This window comes from Anolis sagrei, chromosome X (genome assembly GCF_037176765.1).
Source record: "Anolis sagrei isolate rAnoSag1 chromosome X, rAnoSag1.mat, whole genome shotgun sequence".
NCBI lineage: Eukaryota > Metazoa > Chordata > Lepidosauria > Squamata > Dactyloidae > Anolis > Anolis sagrei.
In genome coordinates this window covers 37,421,081-37,439,148 of record NC_090034.1, presented here as the reverse complement: position 1 = coordinate 37,439,148, position 18,068 = coordinate 37,421,081, and the positions used below count along the sequence as shown (strand labels likewise).

The window sequence follows — 18,068 nt, the reverse complement described above, 5'->3', positions numbered from 1 at the left end:
CTAGAAATGAAAGTTATGGAAAGACCATTACCATGGAAAAAGTTGGCACATTTTCTATTTTATTCACTGGTATTATTGTTGTCAAAAACCAGGACCCCAAAATCCATGACCAAGAGGGGTCCAATTGGATAGCCATGAAGGATCCTGGTACCTGTCATTCAAGAATATCCTTTTCCCCATGTACACAGTGACACAAGTACACCCAAGTGGGACACCGGGGTAATCCCATCACTCTTCCAGGCAGTTGGCATAAACATCCAATACCCATCCTTCTTGACCAACAGTGAACCCTTCCACCCTACAATGAATTCATCCCCGGACAGTCTGACAGGTTACTGAGTCACCCAATTACCTGTCTTTGTCTCCTTCGCCCTATCTTTGTCTCTCTTGGAGAATCCATCCAGGTGTTTGGTCCTCATTGTTTCCTCAGTTGAGATTCATTGTGGAATTCCGGCTGGCAGAATTAGAATAATTCAAAACCAACACCCCAGGATCTTTCCTTAAGCAACCAAAGGAGATGGATACAGAAAATGGTGATAGACTTCATACTGAGCGATGACAGTTTATTAAATTTCTCACCAGACCAGGGAACCAATCAGCACCAGCAGTGGGTAGCGCACAGATCGTGACCTGCACAAGTCAGTGCCTGGCGCAGCAAAAGTCCATTTTTTTCAAATTGATGTCAAGTTTCTATAAATGTCTGTGTCAGTATCCATTGCCTTTATGTCTGATTTGGGAGTATTTTCTTCCCCGACATCCACTTTTGGCCGAAGTGAATAAAACTTCTGATCTTGCCTTCATCCTGTCTGTGTCTCATTTGAAACTTTGGATCCTAAGCACAAAGGGAACCTGAATCCGTGGTTCAATGGAGCTGAAAACACAACAATATGGCCACTCAAATGGGACTGACATTGGACATGTCCTAATTCAGCCTTGCCCATTCCAGTCTAGTGATCTCCAGGGGAAACCCTCTTCTCGATATTATCATTAAAAGAGCACTATCCTGACTCATTTGTTGTCACCGATCTGTCCCCTCTAGAATGGACTAAACTTTGAGGTCTTGGCTCAAACGTGCAATGCTCCAAAGGCAGGACCAGATGCTGAAAACACAACATTATCAATGGAAACTCCCAGGCAAACACACTGGAAATGTAATATACATGACCTTTTATGTTGGCTTAATTTATGTACAGGGTATTTTGTTCATAGTAGTTAATGCCACATGCTGAAGTGATGGGATTTCCCAGCCCACTCAGATAGGAAGTATAATAGAAAAGGCACAGGTTTCTGTTCACCATAGGAGTTGTGCATCAACCAGCAACTTAAAGCTAACAAATCCTCCCATCACAAGACCATCATGAGTCCCTCAAACCTATCCCAAATAAGGAAGGAAAGCACGGTTTTGCGGTCTGTTGCTGTCTTTTCAGTCATTTCAAAGAGTTCCAAAAAACACAAAGCTTGCACAGATCTTTCCGTGTCATCAATGATAGCAGGATAGTTTAGACCCAGTTCTCATCAAAGTCATAGACCTTATTCCAGGGCTGCAAGTGGGGATTCACATAACTGAATAGTCTTCCATACAAATCATTTCTCCAACCACGAAAAACCTGCACATGAAGGAAAATGGTCTTAGTTGAGCAAGCCTATCCCCCCCAGAAATTCCAGCTTTCTCTATGCAGGGATAAGTTTTAATGGAGAATAAGCTGATCATGTGAGCCTTCACTTCCAACTTGGAAGTGGCATACCATAGGCATACCATGGCCTTAAAGAGGAGGCAATCATCAGAGCTCCTTTAAAAACCATATGATCAATCATTTATAACCATGGACACATTTCCCCTTCTGCTTAGATGTCTCCTAATAGTTTCTTCCAACTTACAGCTCTTGGAGGTGCACCCATAAGTTGGTCAAAGGATTCCAGGCTCATCTTTTTTTCTGTCCAAATTCAATGTTGACCATGTTTTATCCAGTTTCTGATCACCCATTTTTGACCTGAGCATCTTTGTACTACTAATCTGAGCCCAAAATTGGCATCCTTGGACATTTCTACTTCTAGACACCGACCTGTGTCTCGGCTGATGATTGGACCATTCTGTAAAAGAAGGAAGATAAGGAATACTGAAAGTGGTGAACTTAGATCAGTGGTTCCCAACCTGCGGTCTGTGGAGCACCACTGGTCCGCAAGAATGAAAATATGGCCTGCGGCCTCACTGCTGTCTCGAAACCATGCAGCAACTGGAGCGACTGGTTTCATGTAACCCTCTTATAGTACCAAGGCAATGGAGATGTCGGGAAGAGAGAGGCTGACTACTCACAAAAGATTACTACTATCACATCAGCTCTAGATTGTTAAATATGGTTTTCTGTGGATGAGCAGATGGTGACTACTGGATGGCATGTGTTCTGTACCAGAAACTAGAGCTAATGTGGTTTATCCAATGCAATTTTCTGAATCAGCACCCCAAAAAACCAAACCGAATATAAAGTTGACCAAAACTGATTCATAACCCTTTTGTTACTAATGTTGGAAAGTGGTCCCTGGTCAAAGTGGTCCTTGGTCAAGTAGTCCCTGGTCAAAATAAGATTGGGAACCACTGACTTAGATAAACATAGAATTTCATGTTTCACTGCATAATTTTCAAAGATTTTCTGACAAATTTTCCCCCAAAAGGGAAGTGTAACCATTAAGCAACGCTTATTTTAAAAAACAGGGGGCAGGTAGCCCTTAAGTGACTTCCAGGCAGGCAATGAATGATTGCTCCTTCCCATTCAAGCAAAGCCTCAGGTCAAGGGTCTGGGGCAAACCGAATTATACCATGCAATGATTATGCAATGAAAGTGTGAAAAACAATTTAGGAGTGCGACAATATGTAGTGGCTACGATTATGTGGTGAAATGCGGTAACATTTGAAAAGGGAAGAAAAAATATATTCAATATTGGCATATATTACAGAACACAGTGAACTCGTACATCCACTGACTTACTTGCTGGAGTATATTGAATGCATTGTTACTAATGAGGACATTAGAAGGAATTAAATGTTCACTGACTCAGAAACACCTGGAACTTTAGCTGACCAAGGAGAAGCTGCAAGAGACCATGTTGCAGAGGAAAATTCATCTAATAATGAGAAACATAGGAATTTTAGTCTGACACCTGGATGACCATATAAAATGGCATGGCAGGTTGGATTTTGCCCAGAGACCTTGAGTTTGACACATGTGCATTAGAGAGAACATGTCATCTTTCCCCTTTGATGTTGATCAAGCTGAGAGAAAAGGCTGTGGCCCCATCCACAGTACAATATAATGCAGTTTGGAACTGTATTATATGGTCAGTGTAGACTTACTGCATTATACGAGTTTACACTGACCATATAATGGAGCTCCAAACTATGTTATATGGCAGATATGGCCAAAACAAAATCTTTAAATTAGAAACTCCATTTTAAGATAGGAACGTTAGGATGCTAATCTAAGCCAACTCTATTCCAGGAAAGCGGGAAGATACTTTATTTATTTATATTATTTATATAAATATAAATATATATTTATAGTATTTATATCCTGCCCTTCCCACCCCGAAGGGGACTCAGAACAGCTTTTAGAGAACACGCATATGTCAAACATTCAATGGCAATTATACAATTAACAAGGACAGGCAATACAAACAGAGGTAAAGGCAGTTTTTTCCATCTTATTTCCAGCATCTTGAAGGCTGTGCTCGACTCTGGCCATGCTGGGGGGGGGGGGGGGTGCTCTCGCTCCATCTTTCATGCCGAGGAGCTTTCCTCTGATTAATGTCCTTAAGGGCACCTTTATTACCTCCCCGCTAAAAGTGGTACCTATTTACTCAAATTTCTGCTTTTGACCTACTAGGTGGGCAGGTGAGCTGGGGATAACGGCAGGTGCTCACCCCGACCTGGGTTCAAAGTGCCAACCTTTTGATTGGTAGGATTTTTCTACAGCTCAGCAGTTTAGCCTGGTATGCTAAGCCCAGCCTTTGGATCACTCATAGTATCTAATCCTATCACTACTGCCTGTGGTGATACGTTCTTCAGTACTAAATCTTGTTGCTCAGCCAACAAATTGTGCATCTGGTTCCACTGTGTATGTGACAGGTATTGTGCATGTAGCTGTAAATTTGCAGTTGTTTGTGCATTAGGTTGCAAACTTGTGCATGCATTCAGCAGTGTCATTCAATATAAAAAGTGTATAGTGCATTCAATGTGCAATTTTATATGCAGAGGTCTATGCAGTGTAGCCCTAATGTAGAATATCAACCAGTATACATTGATATATTCACTCTACAATACCTGTGTGAAATCCCACAGCTTCTGAGCCGACCTCAGAGTGTCTTCACATTTTTTAAGTACTGGAGTCCTTCTTTTCCCATCATCCATGAGACATTTGGAATCGGGCAGAAAAGTTGTAGATCCCAAAGGACCCAGCTGCAGAAGTCCTTCAGAGCTGTAACGAACAAGCTAGGGAGCAAAACCCAAGGAAAAACAATAACATGGTCAAGTCATATTTGCCAAAAAGAAATACAGTATAAAACCTATATACCTGGGGTTATGGAAGAATTTCTTGGGCCAAAAGGGGTCCCAATTGGAAATGTTTAAGAAGCCCTGCACTGGAGTACAGAAAGCAGATTAACCCGTGCTTTTAATATCATTTTTGTTGAATAAACATAAAAGAAAAATGGAATAAACATATCAGAAAAGCAAGCTACACAGCAAACTACAAAAATAGAGGCAAACTAAGGAAACAATGCCTAGACACACACCTAAACTACCCAAATATAAGAAAGCTACAACTAACAAAACAGGAAAAAAAGATGACTTCCAACTATTTTAACTCTCAAACCCGACCTTCTCTCAACTTTGTCTAATTTAAACCAACAGCTTCAACTTGCTTTTCAACTTAAGGGATGTGAAATTGCACCTACCTGGGAGGACATTCCATGGCATGGGTAGAGAATTGCTTTGTCATCATCTTCAGCTCCCTGGTCCAAGCAGTAGCCACTGGCTTTGTTGTTACGTACCTGAAATCAAAATTGGAAGTGTGTATGCAACAGGGGAGATTGGAGTTTCTATGACTCTAAAAGTCAATGGTGAATGAGTTGAACAGGAATCCTGTAGCACCATCCCTTCTCTAGGAAAGAATGACGCCATAGTACCTCCAAGTCCCATCCCAGTGATGTGATCTAGAAGACAACCATAGTCGATGTTTTCGGCAGCTGCTGAGAGTTCCAGCAGAACCAACAGGGATAAATTGGTCATTGTCTATGCTAGCAATCCATAAGTGATGGTATTATTACCTCTCCATAAGTAATGGTATTATTGTAAATCCTCATTTCGGAATAGACATTCTCCAAGTACCACTTAAAACTCCGGCATTGAAGACGTTGACGCAAAGCGACTCTTTCAGAAACGTCTCCAAAGTCAACTCCGGGATTCTGCAGCAGTAGGGACACATAAATAGAGCAATTCTATTAGGCGATTGATTTTACTGCTTAAAGAACATTTTCAAGTGGATTCCTCTACCTATCCCCCGCCAACCCTTGGTGCACAAATAGCTACTGAACCTACAGAAAATAAGAAACAAATAGTAATGAACTTCAACCAGAGAAGTCAGCCATAGCAGAGCATCTGATGAACCAACCTGGACATAGCATATTATTTGAGAACAAAGAAATGCTGGACCACTCTAACAACTACCATGTCAGGCTACACAGAGAAGCCATTGAAATCCACAAACATTAAATGAACAAAATCTGGCTACCAGTATTAAAAACTCTAAAATTATAACAGTAAATAAAGAACAAAACTCAAACACAGGGGAACTCCAGACAAGAAACAAACAGGAACAGCTAATCACCTCTCAACAAAGGATTCCCCCCCTCCCCCAGGCAGTAACAAGCCACACCTAAAAACTGTCAGGCCATCAAATGCTAATTAAGGTGACCAGTTGAAACATTCACACTTAGTTCCAACAAGAGTTCTTTCTCCCACCCTGGACTTTCCACAGATATATAAACCTAATTTTCCTAGTGTCCAACAGACCTCACAACCTCTGAGAATGCCTGTCATGATGCAGGCGAAGCGTCAGGAGAGAATGCTTCTAGAAGATGGCCATACAGCCCAAAAAAACTACAGCAACCCAGTAATGAATTTGCAGAAGAATGTAAGAGATGATCTAAAGCTGGTGGGCGATGAAGCAAGAACCAGCACATACAGTCTATTTACTTTCTAGTAGAGAAGATCACATAGCCAGAAATGTACAGCATAGAACTTTATAAAGATGCACTGAAAGCAGGTCAGAATATCAGACACATTGCACAAGGGCAAAGAATTTCCTTTGGTCTGAGCTCAAGTTCAAATTCTGAGAAGGTCTTTGGGATGTATCCCAACAGTGGGCAGGACCAAAGACAAAATCCCAGGATATTTCAACTTAAAATTCTTAACTCAAGCTTAAGGAAAAAAAATTCAAGCATGTCTCATTCTGAAAGGCTGAAATGCTGTTGTGGCCAATTTGAAAACTCCATTGGGCTGTATTCCATTTCAGATCCTGACATACCTACTCCTTACATCTAATAGGTTTCGGTATACTTCTCTTATACCACATATGTCAAACGCAATCTGTGGGCCAAATATGCCCCCCCCAATGTATTTTTATATAGCCCTCCAGATGCTGGACTACAACTCCTGTATTCTTCATCATTAGACATCATGACTAGAGCCAATGAAACATTATCATGGAACATTATAATGACGAGAGTTGGGATACACCTGGAAGGTGGCAGTTTGTTCTGTTTAGTCAGGAAAGTGGGGTTTGAATTTAGATACAAGGATAGGATGTCTGAATTTAAACTATCCTTTCACCTTTCCCCATCCTTAGGGCTGAACATGCTGGTGGGTTGCCATTCCCATTATCCCCAGATAATAAAAAGCAATGGAAGTGGTCATTCAAGAGCATGTGGGGACCCAAACTGGGTTAAAAGTAAGTTATACTACTTAATATGTTATGAGTATATTTTGTGAAAAGTGGATAAATAGAATACCTATATGAGAAGTACTCTATACCATACACCCTCTTTCCTGTCTACTTAAAAGTAAAGACCACCAACTGCTCTGTAAAAAAATGTAGTTGACCCTTTCTCTGTCTCCACGAATTCTTCATCCATGGATTCAATGACTCTTTGAAGGCAATTATAAGACTGAAGTGGCCCTCCATGAAAATAAGTTTGACAACGTGCCTCAAAGGGATTGTTCGTCTTGTTTCTCTGTTATACCCTGCAAGTTCTTTCTACTCTCCAACAAACTTTACCTGAAAGTTAGCAGTCCAAACTACTTGAAACAAACCACTTGTAGTAGATTTCTGCTTCCTATCAAAGGCAAAAAGATGGGATGCACAAAAACAGAACATTTGAGCTTAAAGCTTTTACTGCCAATAACAGAGACCTTGGAGAAAGTGTATGTACAAAAGTTGGGAAACCAAACATTGGCATCATAGGGATGGAGAGATCACCAGAATTGGCCCTAATCCCCAGGATCCATGATTCCTAATGAAGTATCTTCCATCTCATGTACTGACCATGTTCCAGTGCACGCTGGCAAATAGTGAAGGCTCCCTATGGTTTCTGCCATAGGCTGCATGCATTGAGCTATTGATGGACTGCTGAACAGCTCTCACAGTTAGGAAGTTCTTACTCATGTTCAGGTGGAATCTCCTTTCCTGTAGGTTGAAGACATTGTTCCGCATCCTAGTCTTCTGCTGCCCTGGAGACTAGGACGCAGAACAATGGCTTCAAACTACAGGAAAGGAGATGAACATGAGGAAGAACTTCCTAACTGAGAGCTGTTCAGCAGTGGAACTCTCTGCCCCGGAGTGTGGTGGAGGATCCTTCTTTGGAGGCAGTTAAACAGAGGCTGGATGGCCATCTGTCAGGGGTGCTTTAATGCAATTTTCCTGCTTCTTGGCAGGAGATTGGACTGGAAGGCCTATGAGGTCTCCTCCAGCTCTATGATTCTATGGTATGCACTTATTAAATCTACACAACTAGAGGTTCTACATATACCACCTACATGCCAAGTTCATGCCCAGGGGTTTTGTTTTAAGGGAAGGAGATTGTCCTTTTCCATACACACATTTACACATACGTTTTAAATTTTGCACACTGCTTGAAAGCATCTCCTCCCCAGCAAAAATGATATTAAGCAGTAAGAGATGTTTTGCATGCATCCAAATTTGTTTTGCACCTTTCAAACATATATACTGGAGACAGGAGGTGCATCCCATAGCTTTCCATCAACAGTGTTAGGACTCGGGAGTACAAATTATATCTACTCCATGAACAGTGCATTATAATCCCAATTACTGTGCTTGTTTTAAACATTACACTGTTTGAAGGTGTTCAGGAGATTTGCTTAAATGCACTCCTATGATCTTGTGGGTTTTTTCAGGCTATAGAGCCATGTTCTAGAGGCTTTTCTCCTGACGTTTCGCTTGCATCTATGGCAAGCATCCTCAGAGGTAGTGAGGTCTGTTGGAATTAGGACAATGGGTTTATATATCTGTGGAATGGCTAGGGTGGGGCAAAGAGCTTTTCTCTGCTGGAGCTAGGTGTGAATGTTTCAACTGACCACCTTCATTAGCATTTGAAGGCCTGGCTGAGCCTGGGAAAATTCCTTGCTGAGAGGTGTTAAGATGTGCCTGGTTGTTTCCTCTCTGTTGTTTTGCTGTTGTAATTTTAGAGTTTTTTAATACTGGTAGCTCATCAGCTTCCCTATGCGGTCAGTGGTTCCCTTGATGTATGGCAGGAACACTTTTCCTCTGGGTGGATCTTCATCTTGACTCTCGTGGCTTGTTCTTGGTCTCGCAGCTCTTCTGATGTCTGAGGTGGAGTATCCATTGGCCTGGAGAGCCCAGTTGAGGTGGTTCACTGACTGCACATCTTAACACCTCTCAGCAAGGGATTTTCCCAGGCTCAGCCAGGCCTTCAAATGCTAATGAAGGTGGTCAGTTGAAACATTCACACCTAGCTCCAGCAGAGAAAGGCTCTTTGCCCCACCCCAGCCATTCCACAGATATATAAACCCATTGTCCTAATTCCAACAGACCTCACTACCTCTGAGGATGCTTGCCATAGATGCAGGCGAAATGTCAGGAGAAATACCTCTAGAACATGGCTCTATAGCCCAAAAAAACCCACAAGAACCTAGTGATTCCAGCCATGAAAGCCTTCAACAATACACTCCTATGACATTTTAAAAGTAGTAAGTATGCAAGACGACTATGACTATTTCTGCCATAATGCTAAAAAACCAGTATAAATCCAGGGAGAAGAATGGTAGCAATGAGAGAGTTCTTTGCATCCCAGTAGACTTATGCTTCTAGCAGTACTTGGGAGCACCCTAAATTCCTCCAGAATCATCCTGGTTTTTGTTTTTGTTGTTTTTGTTTTTGTTGTGTCAGGAGCGACCTGAGAAACTGCAAGTCGCTTCTGGTGTGAGAGAATTGGCCGTCTGCGAGGACGTTGCCCAGGGGACGCCTGGATGATTTCGTGTTTTTATCATCCTTGTGGGAGGCTTCTCTCATGTCCCCGCATGAGGAGCTGGAGCTGATAGAGGGAGCTCATCCGTCTCTCCCCGGATGTGAACTTGCGACCTGTTGGTCTTCAATCCTGCCGGCACAGGGGTTTAACCCACTGCGCCACCGGTGAAAGATAGCTTTGCATGCTTCCAGTCACTTCAATCTGCTCTTAGGGTTTCTGTATAAGCCTGTACTGCCTATGTTTTCACAAAATGTACCTTTCAATGCTTGCTTAAGAGCACACTTATCACAATATATGGACTTCTAAATGGATTTTGTACTAAGATGTGTGTTTTAATATATTTTTGAATTTTTCTGGAGCTAGAAATGGCACAGCAAAAGTTAGGAAACCTCAAAATCCAAATAATATACATGTAGATTACTCCACTGTAGATGAATTCCAGAGTTACAGAATGCATTGCCTGGTATCAGGAAATGAAAATACTCAGTCCTCTGGCATCACTTCTTTGAAAGTATCCTCCGCCTCGTCTTACCATCATTGGTATGTTCCATGCCATGTACACATGAGACTTGAAATCATCCATCCAGACTTCGGCAGCACGCAAGGCATTGCGCTTTGCATAGTAGTCAATGTCATTGTTGTAGGGTTTCTTTGTGCGCTCAATATGGGCCACTCGGGAACAAGGTAACACCTCCATACTTCCTCCGCACTGCCAAACCTATGAGGAACAAAACAAGGGAGCAACGGAGTTATGAAGGGGGTCTATGATAGCTTACTGTATTTTAGTTGGACACATATTCTTTGCATGCAGAAGGCTTGAGACTACATTCTGAGGTCACTTGTTACAAGGATCGAGAGGAGACCGGAGAGCCACTGTGAATCAGAGTAGTACCCACTTTAGAAAGAATCCCATTCATCATGAACTCCCTTCTCTTTTAGTACTCCTGACCATAGGAGCACACCCAGTTATTTTCATGAGTTTACTGAAGTCAGCTCTCTTAAAGTTCAGAGTCTGACTATGCATTTGTTCCCCTTTCTGCTATATAACAAACTCCAGGATAACATGATCACTCCCTTAAGGATCCTGCTATCATTACCTATCCCTGGACTGCAACTCTCATCAGGCAACAGTTGGGGGTAACAGAACACCATCTGTGGGGACATATCCTCAAGGGACTAAAAGCTGTAGCAAAATATTCATGCACAGTATTTTTCTCAGGTGGAAGCATGGTGGTAGAAAATATATTTATAGCACCACAATCAATATCAAATACAGGGGTTGGGAAAATAGCCCTTCCATGGTGCATGTGTTACCCTCTAATGTTGCCCCCCTTTTTTAGCTGCTTTTTAAATGTCCGGGTTTTTCTCTCTCTTTCTCCAACATGCCTCCCTTTGTCCCCATCTTACTCCAATTGCTGCTGAATTCACACCTGTGAGCTCCATAATGATTTTTTCCCAGGGCTCCTAATGGCTCCTAAGCCCATTTTTGCCTTCAAAATTACTTTAACATTCTTTTTTTAGAAATCTGTTTAAATTGGAGTTTAAAAAGACCTCTCTGAATGCGGAATTTTTTTTTTTAAAGGATATATTAATGCATGGACTGATTTGGAAATGCAACAAAGCCTTTGGATCAGAAAAAAATAGATGACAAGCATTTATTTTAAAAAGTTTTAGTTCTTCGCTCTTGCTATTTTATTCTTTGAGTTATGCCGCAAAGCAGCCTGCTGTTAAAATACAAACTGCCATATCTGCAAAATTTCATAAAACAATCTAGTGATTGTGAAAAGTAACATATGCACTCTGTACAGCAGAGAGGTAATAAATCTATATTATGCTCATTCATGCAGCAGTATTTATCTTTGTTTTCAGTGTACCTACATTCACTGGAAATTTCATTACCAGAATGATACAGTCACACGTGGTGGGAATATAAATTAGTGTTTTGCCTGAAGGAACACCATTGATTATGAATGATGCTCCTTGATGCTTCTATGCATCAGTCACTTAAATCAGAACATTACAGCCTGGTGTGCGCTACAATCCTTTGAATTTGCTGAAATACTAGTCCATACTGGGATGGGTACCACAGAACCAGTCCACTAACACAGCAGTTCTTAACTTGGGGGTTACAACCTCTAGAGGGGTTGATGGGCCATCATGTAGCCACCGCCTTGGGCCCACCTCCTCCATCTCCCCAGAATGGGCAGCGTGGCAGAAAGGCCTCCCTGTGCTCCTGCTCCTCCTCCTCGGTTCAAGGACTGGCAGAGCAGCCCCAAAGCCTCATCGCGATAACACTGGGCCGGGCACAGTGCAAGAGCAGCCTCAGCATGAGGCACTACAGCTCCTCCAGCAGCAAGGCCTGCTCCCCCGTCCTGCCAAGACCACCCTGATGTTGGACAAGGCCTCCAAGCACGTGCCGCAGGACCCTTCCACCTTCAGAGTCACCACAGGCCGAAACAGCGCCTGACCCAGCTCTACCACCTTGCTGGTTCCTGGTGGCCCCTGCCATGCTGTCCTTGCTATGCTGCTGCCAGACCCATTGCTATGCCAGTGAGTGGGCAAACTATAACTCCCAATGTCTGAGGTCAGTCCCCTTGAAACCCCACCAGTATTCAAAGTTTGGCATGTTGGGTATGTGAGGCAAGTTTACTAGTTCCATCCCCAGTTTGGTACAGAGTGCTCTCTAAGTGATGGTGAACCCTAACTCCCAGAATTCAAAAACAGCCCCCCAACTCCACCAGTATTCAATGTTGGCCATGTAGCTGGTGTGCTAAGTTTGGTGCAGATCCATTGTGGGTGGGGTTCAGAGTGCTATTTGGTTGTAGGTTAACTACAAATACAACTCCCAAATGACAAAATCAACCCCCCCCCCCCCAACCTTACCAGTATTAAAATTTCAGTGTATCAGGTATTTGTGCCAAATTTGGTCCAGATCCATAGTTGTCTGGGTTCACAGTGCTCTCTGGGTATAGGTGAACTACATCTTCTCTAAATCACTGTCAGTTCATCCCAAATCCTTCCAGTATTTTCTGTGTGGAAAGTTTGGCCCAATTCTACCATTGGTGGGGTTCAAAGGGCTCTTTGATTGTAGAGGAACTATACATTCCAGCAACTACAATTCCCAAATGTCAAGGTCTATTTCCCCCAAACTCCAGCAGTGTTCACATTTGGACATATTGAGTATTCGTGCCAAGTTTGGTCCGGATCCATAATTGTTTGAGTCCGCAGTGCTCTCTGGATGTAGGTGAGCTACATCTCCCCTAAATCACTGTCATTTCCTCCCAAACCCCTCCAGTGTTTTCTGTTGGTTATGGGGGTCTGCATGCCAAGTTTGGTCCAGGTCTGTCATTCGTGGGGGTCTCAGTGGTCTATGGAAGTCAGAGCTGATTGAAGATACTGCAGATCCCATAATCTGTTGTCCATACTCCCCCAATCACATTGTTTTTGTGATTAATCACGATGCTTTAATTATGTTCAATCTGTAACAATGAAAATACACCCTGCATATCAGATATTTACATTATGATTCATAACAGCAGCAAAATTACAGTTATGCGGTAGCAACAAAAATAATTGTATAGTTGGGGGTCACCACACTTTGAGGAACTGTATTAAGGGGTTGCAGCATTAGGAAGGTTGAGAAACACTGCACTAACACAATGTGTCTACCTCTTTGCATAGTGTAAGGATATAACACTGTGTAAATTTTGCTGTGTTTATTCAAATTCCACCCCCACTTCATCCTTTTATTTTTACTTATGGACCCACCTCCAAGACTCTATCCTTGGAAGACAATCATTCTCGACTACAAGTGATAGCCTATGATAACTACAGACAAGGGACTTGCTCATCCATAGTGATAGATGAGAAAATGAAGGTGTCTCATCTCATAACTGTGACATAGCACAAATAATTGGAGTGGGGGCTATCAGCCTTGAAAGGTTTTTATGCATTTTCAACATTAATTTTCCTCCTTTTTTGCACATGTTGCAGAAAACACAGCAGAGGAAAGTGCTTGGCAACTCATTTTTTCAGTTTCTGTGAGATGTTTCAGATCCTTACTGCAAGGAAATAGACAATGGAGGTTCTGTTTTCCCTACTTGGAGTACTGCAGCAACTCTGCAAAGATCATCAAGATAAGCAAGTGCAGCTGAAAATTATTTCCAGAAGCACGCAAAATCTGTATTGTAAATATATGACTGGAATGCTGACTCTGTAAACCATAGAATCATGCTGGAGGACCTAGAGATGGGAGTGAGGAATCATTTTATTCTAAGCGCCTATCTACTCAGTTTATTCTTATCTGATGAACAGAATGAAATGCATTCACTCTGGGGAGAAATCCACTTACCCCATACTCACATATTAGATTCTCAGAGTAGCCTCTGTTGGTGTTCATTTCACAACAGAAAAAATTTGGATCCTTCACAGTTCAGGAAATTTCAGTGTATGGAGCAGACAGCCCTTCCTAACAAGCTGCCCTTTCCCTCTTCAGCTAGAGCAGTGGTTCCCAACCTGTGGTCCGCAAGAAGTAAAATATGGAGCACGGCATCACCATTACTATGCTGTTGGACCGAGAGTGACTGGTCCCGCGAAACCCTCTTATAGTGCCAAGTCTTAATAAATATGGTTTTCTGTGGCCGAGCAGATGGCAACTACTGGATGGCATATGTTCTGTATCAGAAACTAATGCTGATGTAGTCTATCCAATACAATTTTCTGAATCAGCACCCCAAATAGCCAAACCAAATCTAAAGTTGACCAAAAACTGATCCGTAACCCTTTTGATACTAATGTTGGAGAATGATCCCTGGTCAAAGTGGACCCTGGTCGAGTGGTCCCTTGTCGAAAAAAGGTTGGGAACCACTGAACTAGAGGAATGTTTTTAGAATAGCCAGTCATTGGGGATGTTTAGTAATTCCCTAGCGAGCAACAGAGGACTCAGAAGAAAGTCTGAAGAATAAAAGGAGTTTAGCTATCCTTTCCCCCCTTTATAACTATGGGTCTGGATTAATTTCCCCTTATTGATTTAGATCCTTTCTGATTTATATTGAAGATGTAATATGGAAACCTGGACTCTCGAGAAAGGAGATTTGAAAATTGCAGGAAGGAACATCAACAGTTTTAAATACATGGATGACACAATGGTAGCGGAAAATAGCAAAAATTGAGGATGATTGTAAAGAAAATCAAGTACAAAAGCAGAGTTACAGTTGAACATTAAGAAAACAAAAACAACAACCACAGATGATTTACACAACTTTAAAGTAGATGATGAAGACACTGAAGTAGTCAAAGATTTTCTACATTTTGAGTCAGTCTTTAATCATGGAAACTACAGCCAAGAAATCAGAAGAAAACTAAGAATTGGAACAACAGCTATGAAGGACCTAGAGAAGATCCTCAAGTATAGGAAATCAAATTCGGGATTGTCTATACAATAATCTTTCTAGTTATGGCTGTGAAAGCTGGACAGCAAAGGAAACTGACAGGAGAAAAATGAACTCATTTGAAATTTAATACTGGAGAAGCATTCTACAGATACTATGAACTGCTGAAAAGACAAATCAAATCCTAGAAGCCAAAATGACAAAGCTGCAGCTGTTGTACTTTGGACATATCATGAGGTATCAAGGCTCATTAGAAAAGCAAAGTGAATTGTAATAGAAAAAGAGATGGATAGACTCAACCAAGGTAGCTAGAGCTGTGAGTTTGCAGGACGTGAGCAGGGCTGTGGATGACAAGGCATCTTGGAGGTCAATAGGTCAAAGCACACTTGACAGCAAACAACAACAAAGCCAATGACATATTACTTACCCTCATCCCAAGCTCAATGTTTTCTCCTCCGTACACTTCCATCCCAGGGTCAAGCAGCCCGATCTCACCAAAGTATTCTCTGTCTACCACAAATGAACAACCAATCATGGCTGGCGTTCTGTTGATACCGGAAAGAAGGATAAAGAATTTAAGCACAGTGTCTTTGAGACAATAAAGTAGTATGTCCAAAATTGTATATCACAGTCTGCATTGTGCATTTTACGAATCATTAGCTATATTGCAGAGACATAATAAAACCTTGTTTGTGAACTGTGAAATGCATATCAAGCACCAGGAAGAGTGCTCCCATGTGCATCAGGCTCTTTTGATGCACAGTAGGTGCTTCAGGTGCACATTGGGCAATTCCGATGTGCATTCTGTGCCATATATACTCATGTATAAGTCGACTTCATGTATCTGAAGTGCTTCATGTATAAGTCTAGGGCAGGTTTGGGGCGGGGGGAGGCAAAATTATAGTCTCTATCCACTGCTTAAATATTGTGTGGACAGTGTAAATAACCTGTCTATTTTTTGCATTTTTAATTTATTTATAGAAGTATCCATCAAAATGTATAAGTATACATTCTTTCCTCTTTCTACAATATCTTAAACAATGGAGTATGACATATACTCCATTGAAAAAAAGAACTTGAAGCAAAATTTAATGGAAGAGGTTTAATGAAAGGAAAAGACTGGGACCTAAAAATGGTAAATCTGGAAAGGATAAAAGAGGAATCAAGAGGAAGTGACTTAGATTGATATAAGTATCTACAACTGGATAAATGGTCAAGTGATATAAGGAAAAAGTATAATGGAGCAGGGAATATATGAAAATAGAAAAGATGATAACTCAAAAGGAGATTAAAGAAGAGAATGTAACATTCAAAGGTACAATAAGCGATATCTATAAACTATTACTATACTAATGGATGAACAGGAACAAGTTCACTTGAAGGAAGTATGGGAAGTAGACTTGGGGAAAAATTGACTAATCAAGAATGGGCAAGGATATGGAGTATGAAATTATTAAAAAATATGTCTATAAGAATTAAGGAAAATTACTATAAAATGGTATGGAGGTGGTATCTACCTCCCATTAGATTAAATCAGATTGATTAAAAAATTCAAATCAGTGTTGAAGAGGCTGTTAGGAAATAGGGACATATCTTCATATGTGGTGGTCATGTAAAATTATACAAACATTTTGGGAAAGGATATTTAAAGAAATAAGAGCAATAGTAAAATAGAGATTACACCAAAGTCAGCATTATTACTTATGCATGATAATACAATTCCCTCACAAGAGGAGAAAGAATTGGTTTCCAATTTAATAACAGCAGCAAAATTCCTAATAGCAAAAAACTGGGGGGGGGGGGGGGGGGTTGAGGAAATTCAATTAGAAGAATAGTACAGGGAAATTTGGAATATAGTTATTAATGATAAGCTAATGTGCAATATTAAAATAAAAAGGGATATGGAAACAAACTGATTTTTGGAAAAGATGGGGAAAATTTATTGAGTATATCTTTAATGAGAGAAATGGGTACAAGCGGGGAAGAGGGGAGAAAATAAAGAAATGAAACGTGTATAAGTGTGTAGTTGAGGTATATGTAGTATAAGTTGTAATGGAAAGTTTAAAAAATGATAAAAAAATATGCCTAAAGATGTTTTTGATCTTTTTTCTTTGTTTACTGTTGGACTGTGTATATAATAACCTGTCTATTGAAGTTTTATCTTGTCCACTTTGCATTGCTTGGCTCATGTACAGGAAATGGACTGTATTTAATATTGATGGCTCTCTGCGTGCCATTTCATTGTCCCTATTGATTGGATTTTATCAGAGTGTTGAGCCTGGACAGAAGTTTTGATTATACTGTAAGGATTCTTTGCAGTTTTCTGTTACTCGGCACCATATCAATGCACCTTGTGGCGTGATATCACTTTCACAGTCAATACCTGGAAAGAAAATAAAAGAGGTCTCCAGGAAAAAGAGAAAGAAAATCTGCCTCTCAATCCCATTTTGCACATAGATTAAACCTCTCCAATTGAATAAAAAAATCTTATTGTATGTTTTAATGCAAGACCAAGGCTGTGCTAGGAGAAGAGGGAGTACTTTGAGAAGGGTCTCCATAGATCGTTTCTGAAATTGGACATCAGTTTGTATTTAAAAGAGTCAAGTTATTGATTTCAGACCTAGCTGTGGTTTGGAAAGGGATTTAAATCACCTCTATTATATAATGCTCAGTTTTTCCTTCATTCTATTACAAATGAGACAGTTATATGTCAGGGATACTTAAGAGGTCGGTCCCCCCCCCCCCCCCCCAATGCCTCCATACTGCATGTGCTCTCTTGAATATCTGAAGTTCTCCTCCATGTACTCCATGTGCTTCCTTTAAGTAAAACAGTGGGAATAATCTTCCGAGGAGAGCAATTATCAATCTTGATAAAATAGTTACGAGTAGAGACATCACACTGGCAATGAAGATCTGCATAGTGAAAGCAATGGTTTCCCTGTAGTAACCTATGGATGCAAGAACTGGACCATAAGGAAGGAAGAGCGAAAGAAGATAGATGCTTTTGAACTGTGGTGTTGGAGGAAAGTTCTGAGAGTGCCTTGGACCACCAGAAGATCCAACCAGTCCATACTTCAGGAAATAAAGTCCGGCTGCTCACTGGAGGGAAAAATATTAGAGGCA

At 41.1% G+C, this 18,068-nt stretch overlaps 1 protein-coding gene across 2 annotated transcripts in view; it reads right to left on the bottom strand.

Moving 5' to 3' along the window:
- Positions 1 to 38: 38 nt before the first annotated feature.
- GALNT9 (polypeptide N-acetylgalactosaminyltransferase 9) overlaps positions 39 to 18,068 on the bottom strand; it is a 72,600-nt gene continuing 54,570 nt past the window's right edge. Inside the window, exons 6-12 of one of the 2 annotated variants that reach the window (XR_009631984.2) lie at positions 15,373 to 15,490; positions 10,088 to 10,273; positions 5,320 to 5,457; positions 4,948 to 5,043; positions 4,316 to 4,483; positions 1,879 to 2,091; positions 39 to 1,607 (exon numbers count right to left, since the gene is read on the bottom strand). Coding sequence is in view for 1 of the 2 variants with exons in the window: in XM_060785666.2 (XP_060641649.1) it covers positions 1,945 to 2,091; positions 4,316 to 4,483; positions 4,948 to 5,043; positions 5,320 to 5,457; positions 10,088 to 10,273; positions 15,373 to 15,490 (853 nt within the window). In the remaining variant the exon portion in view is untranslated. Of the gene's footprint in view, positions 2,092 to 4,315; positions 4,484 to 4,947; positions 5,044 to 5,319; positions 5,458 to 10,087; positions 10,274 to 15,372; positions 15,491 to 18,068 lie in introns of both variants that reach the window. The other variant, XM_060785666.2, reaches the window with a different exon arrangement.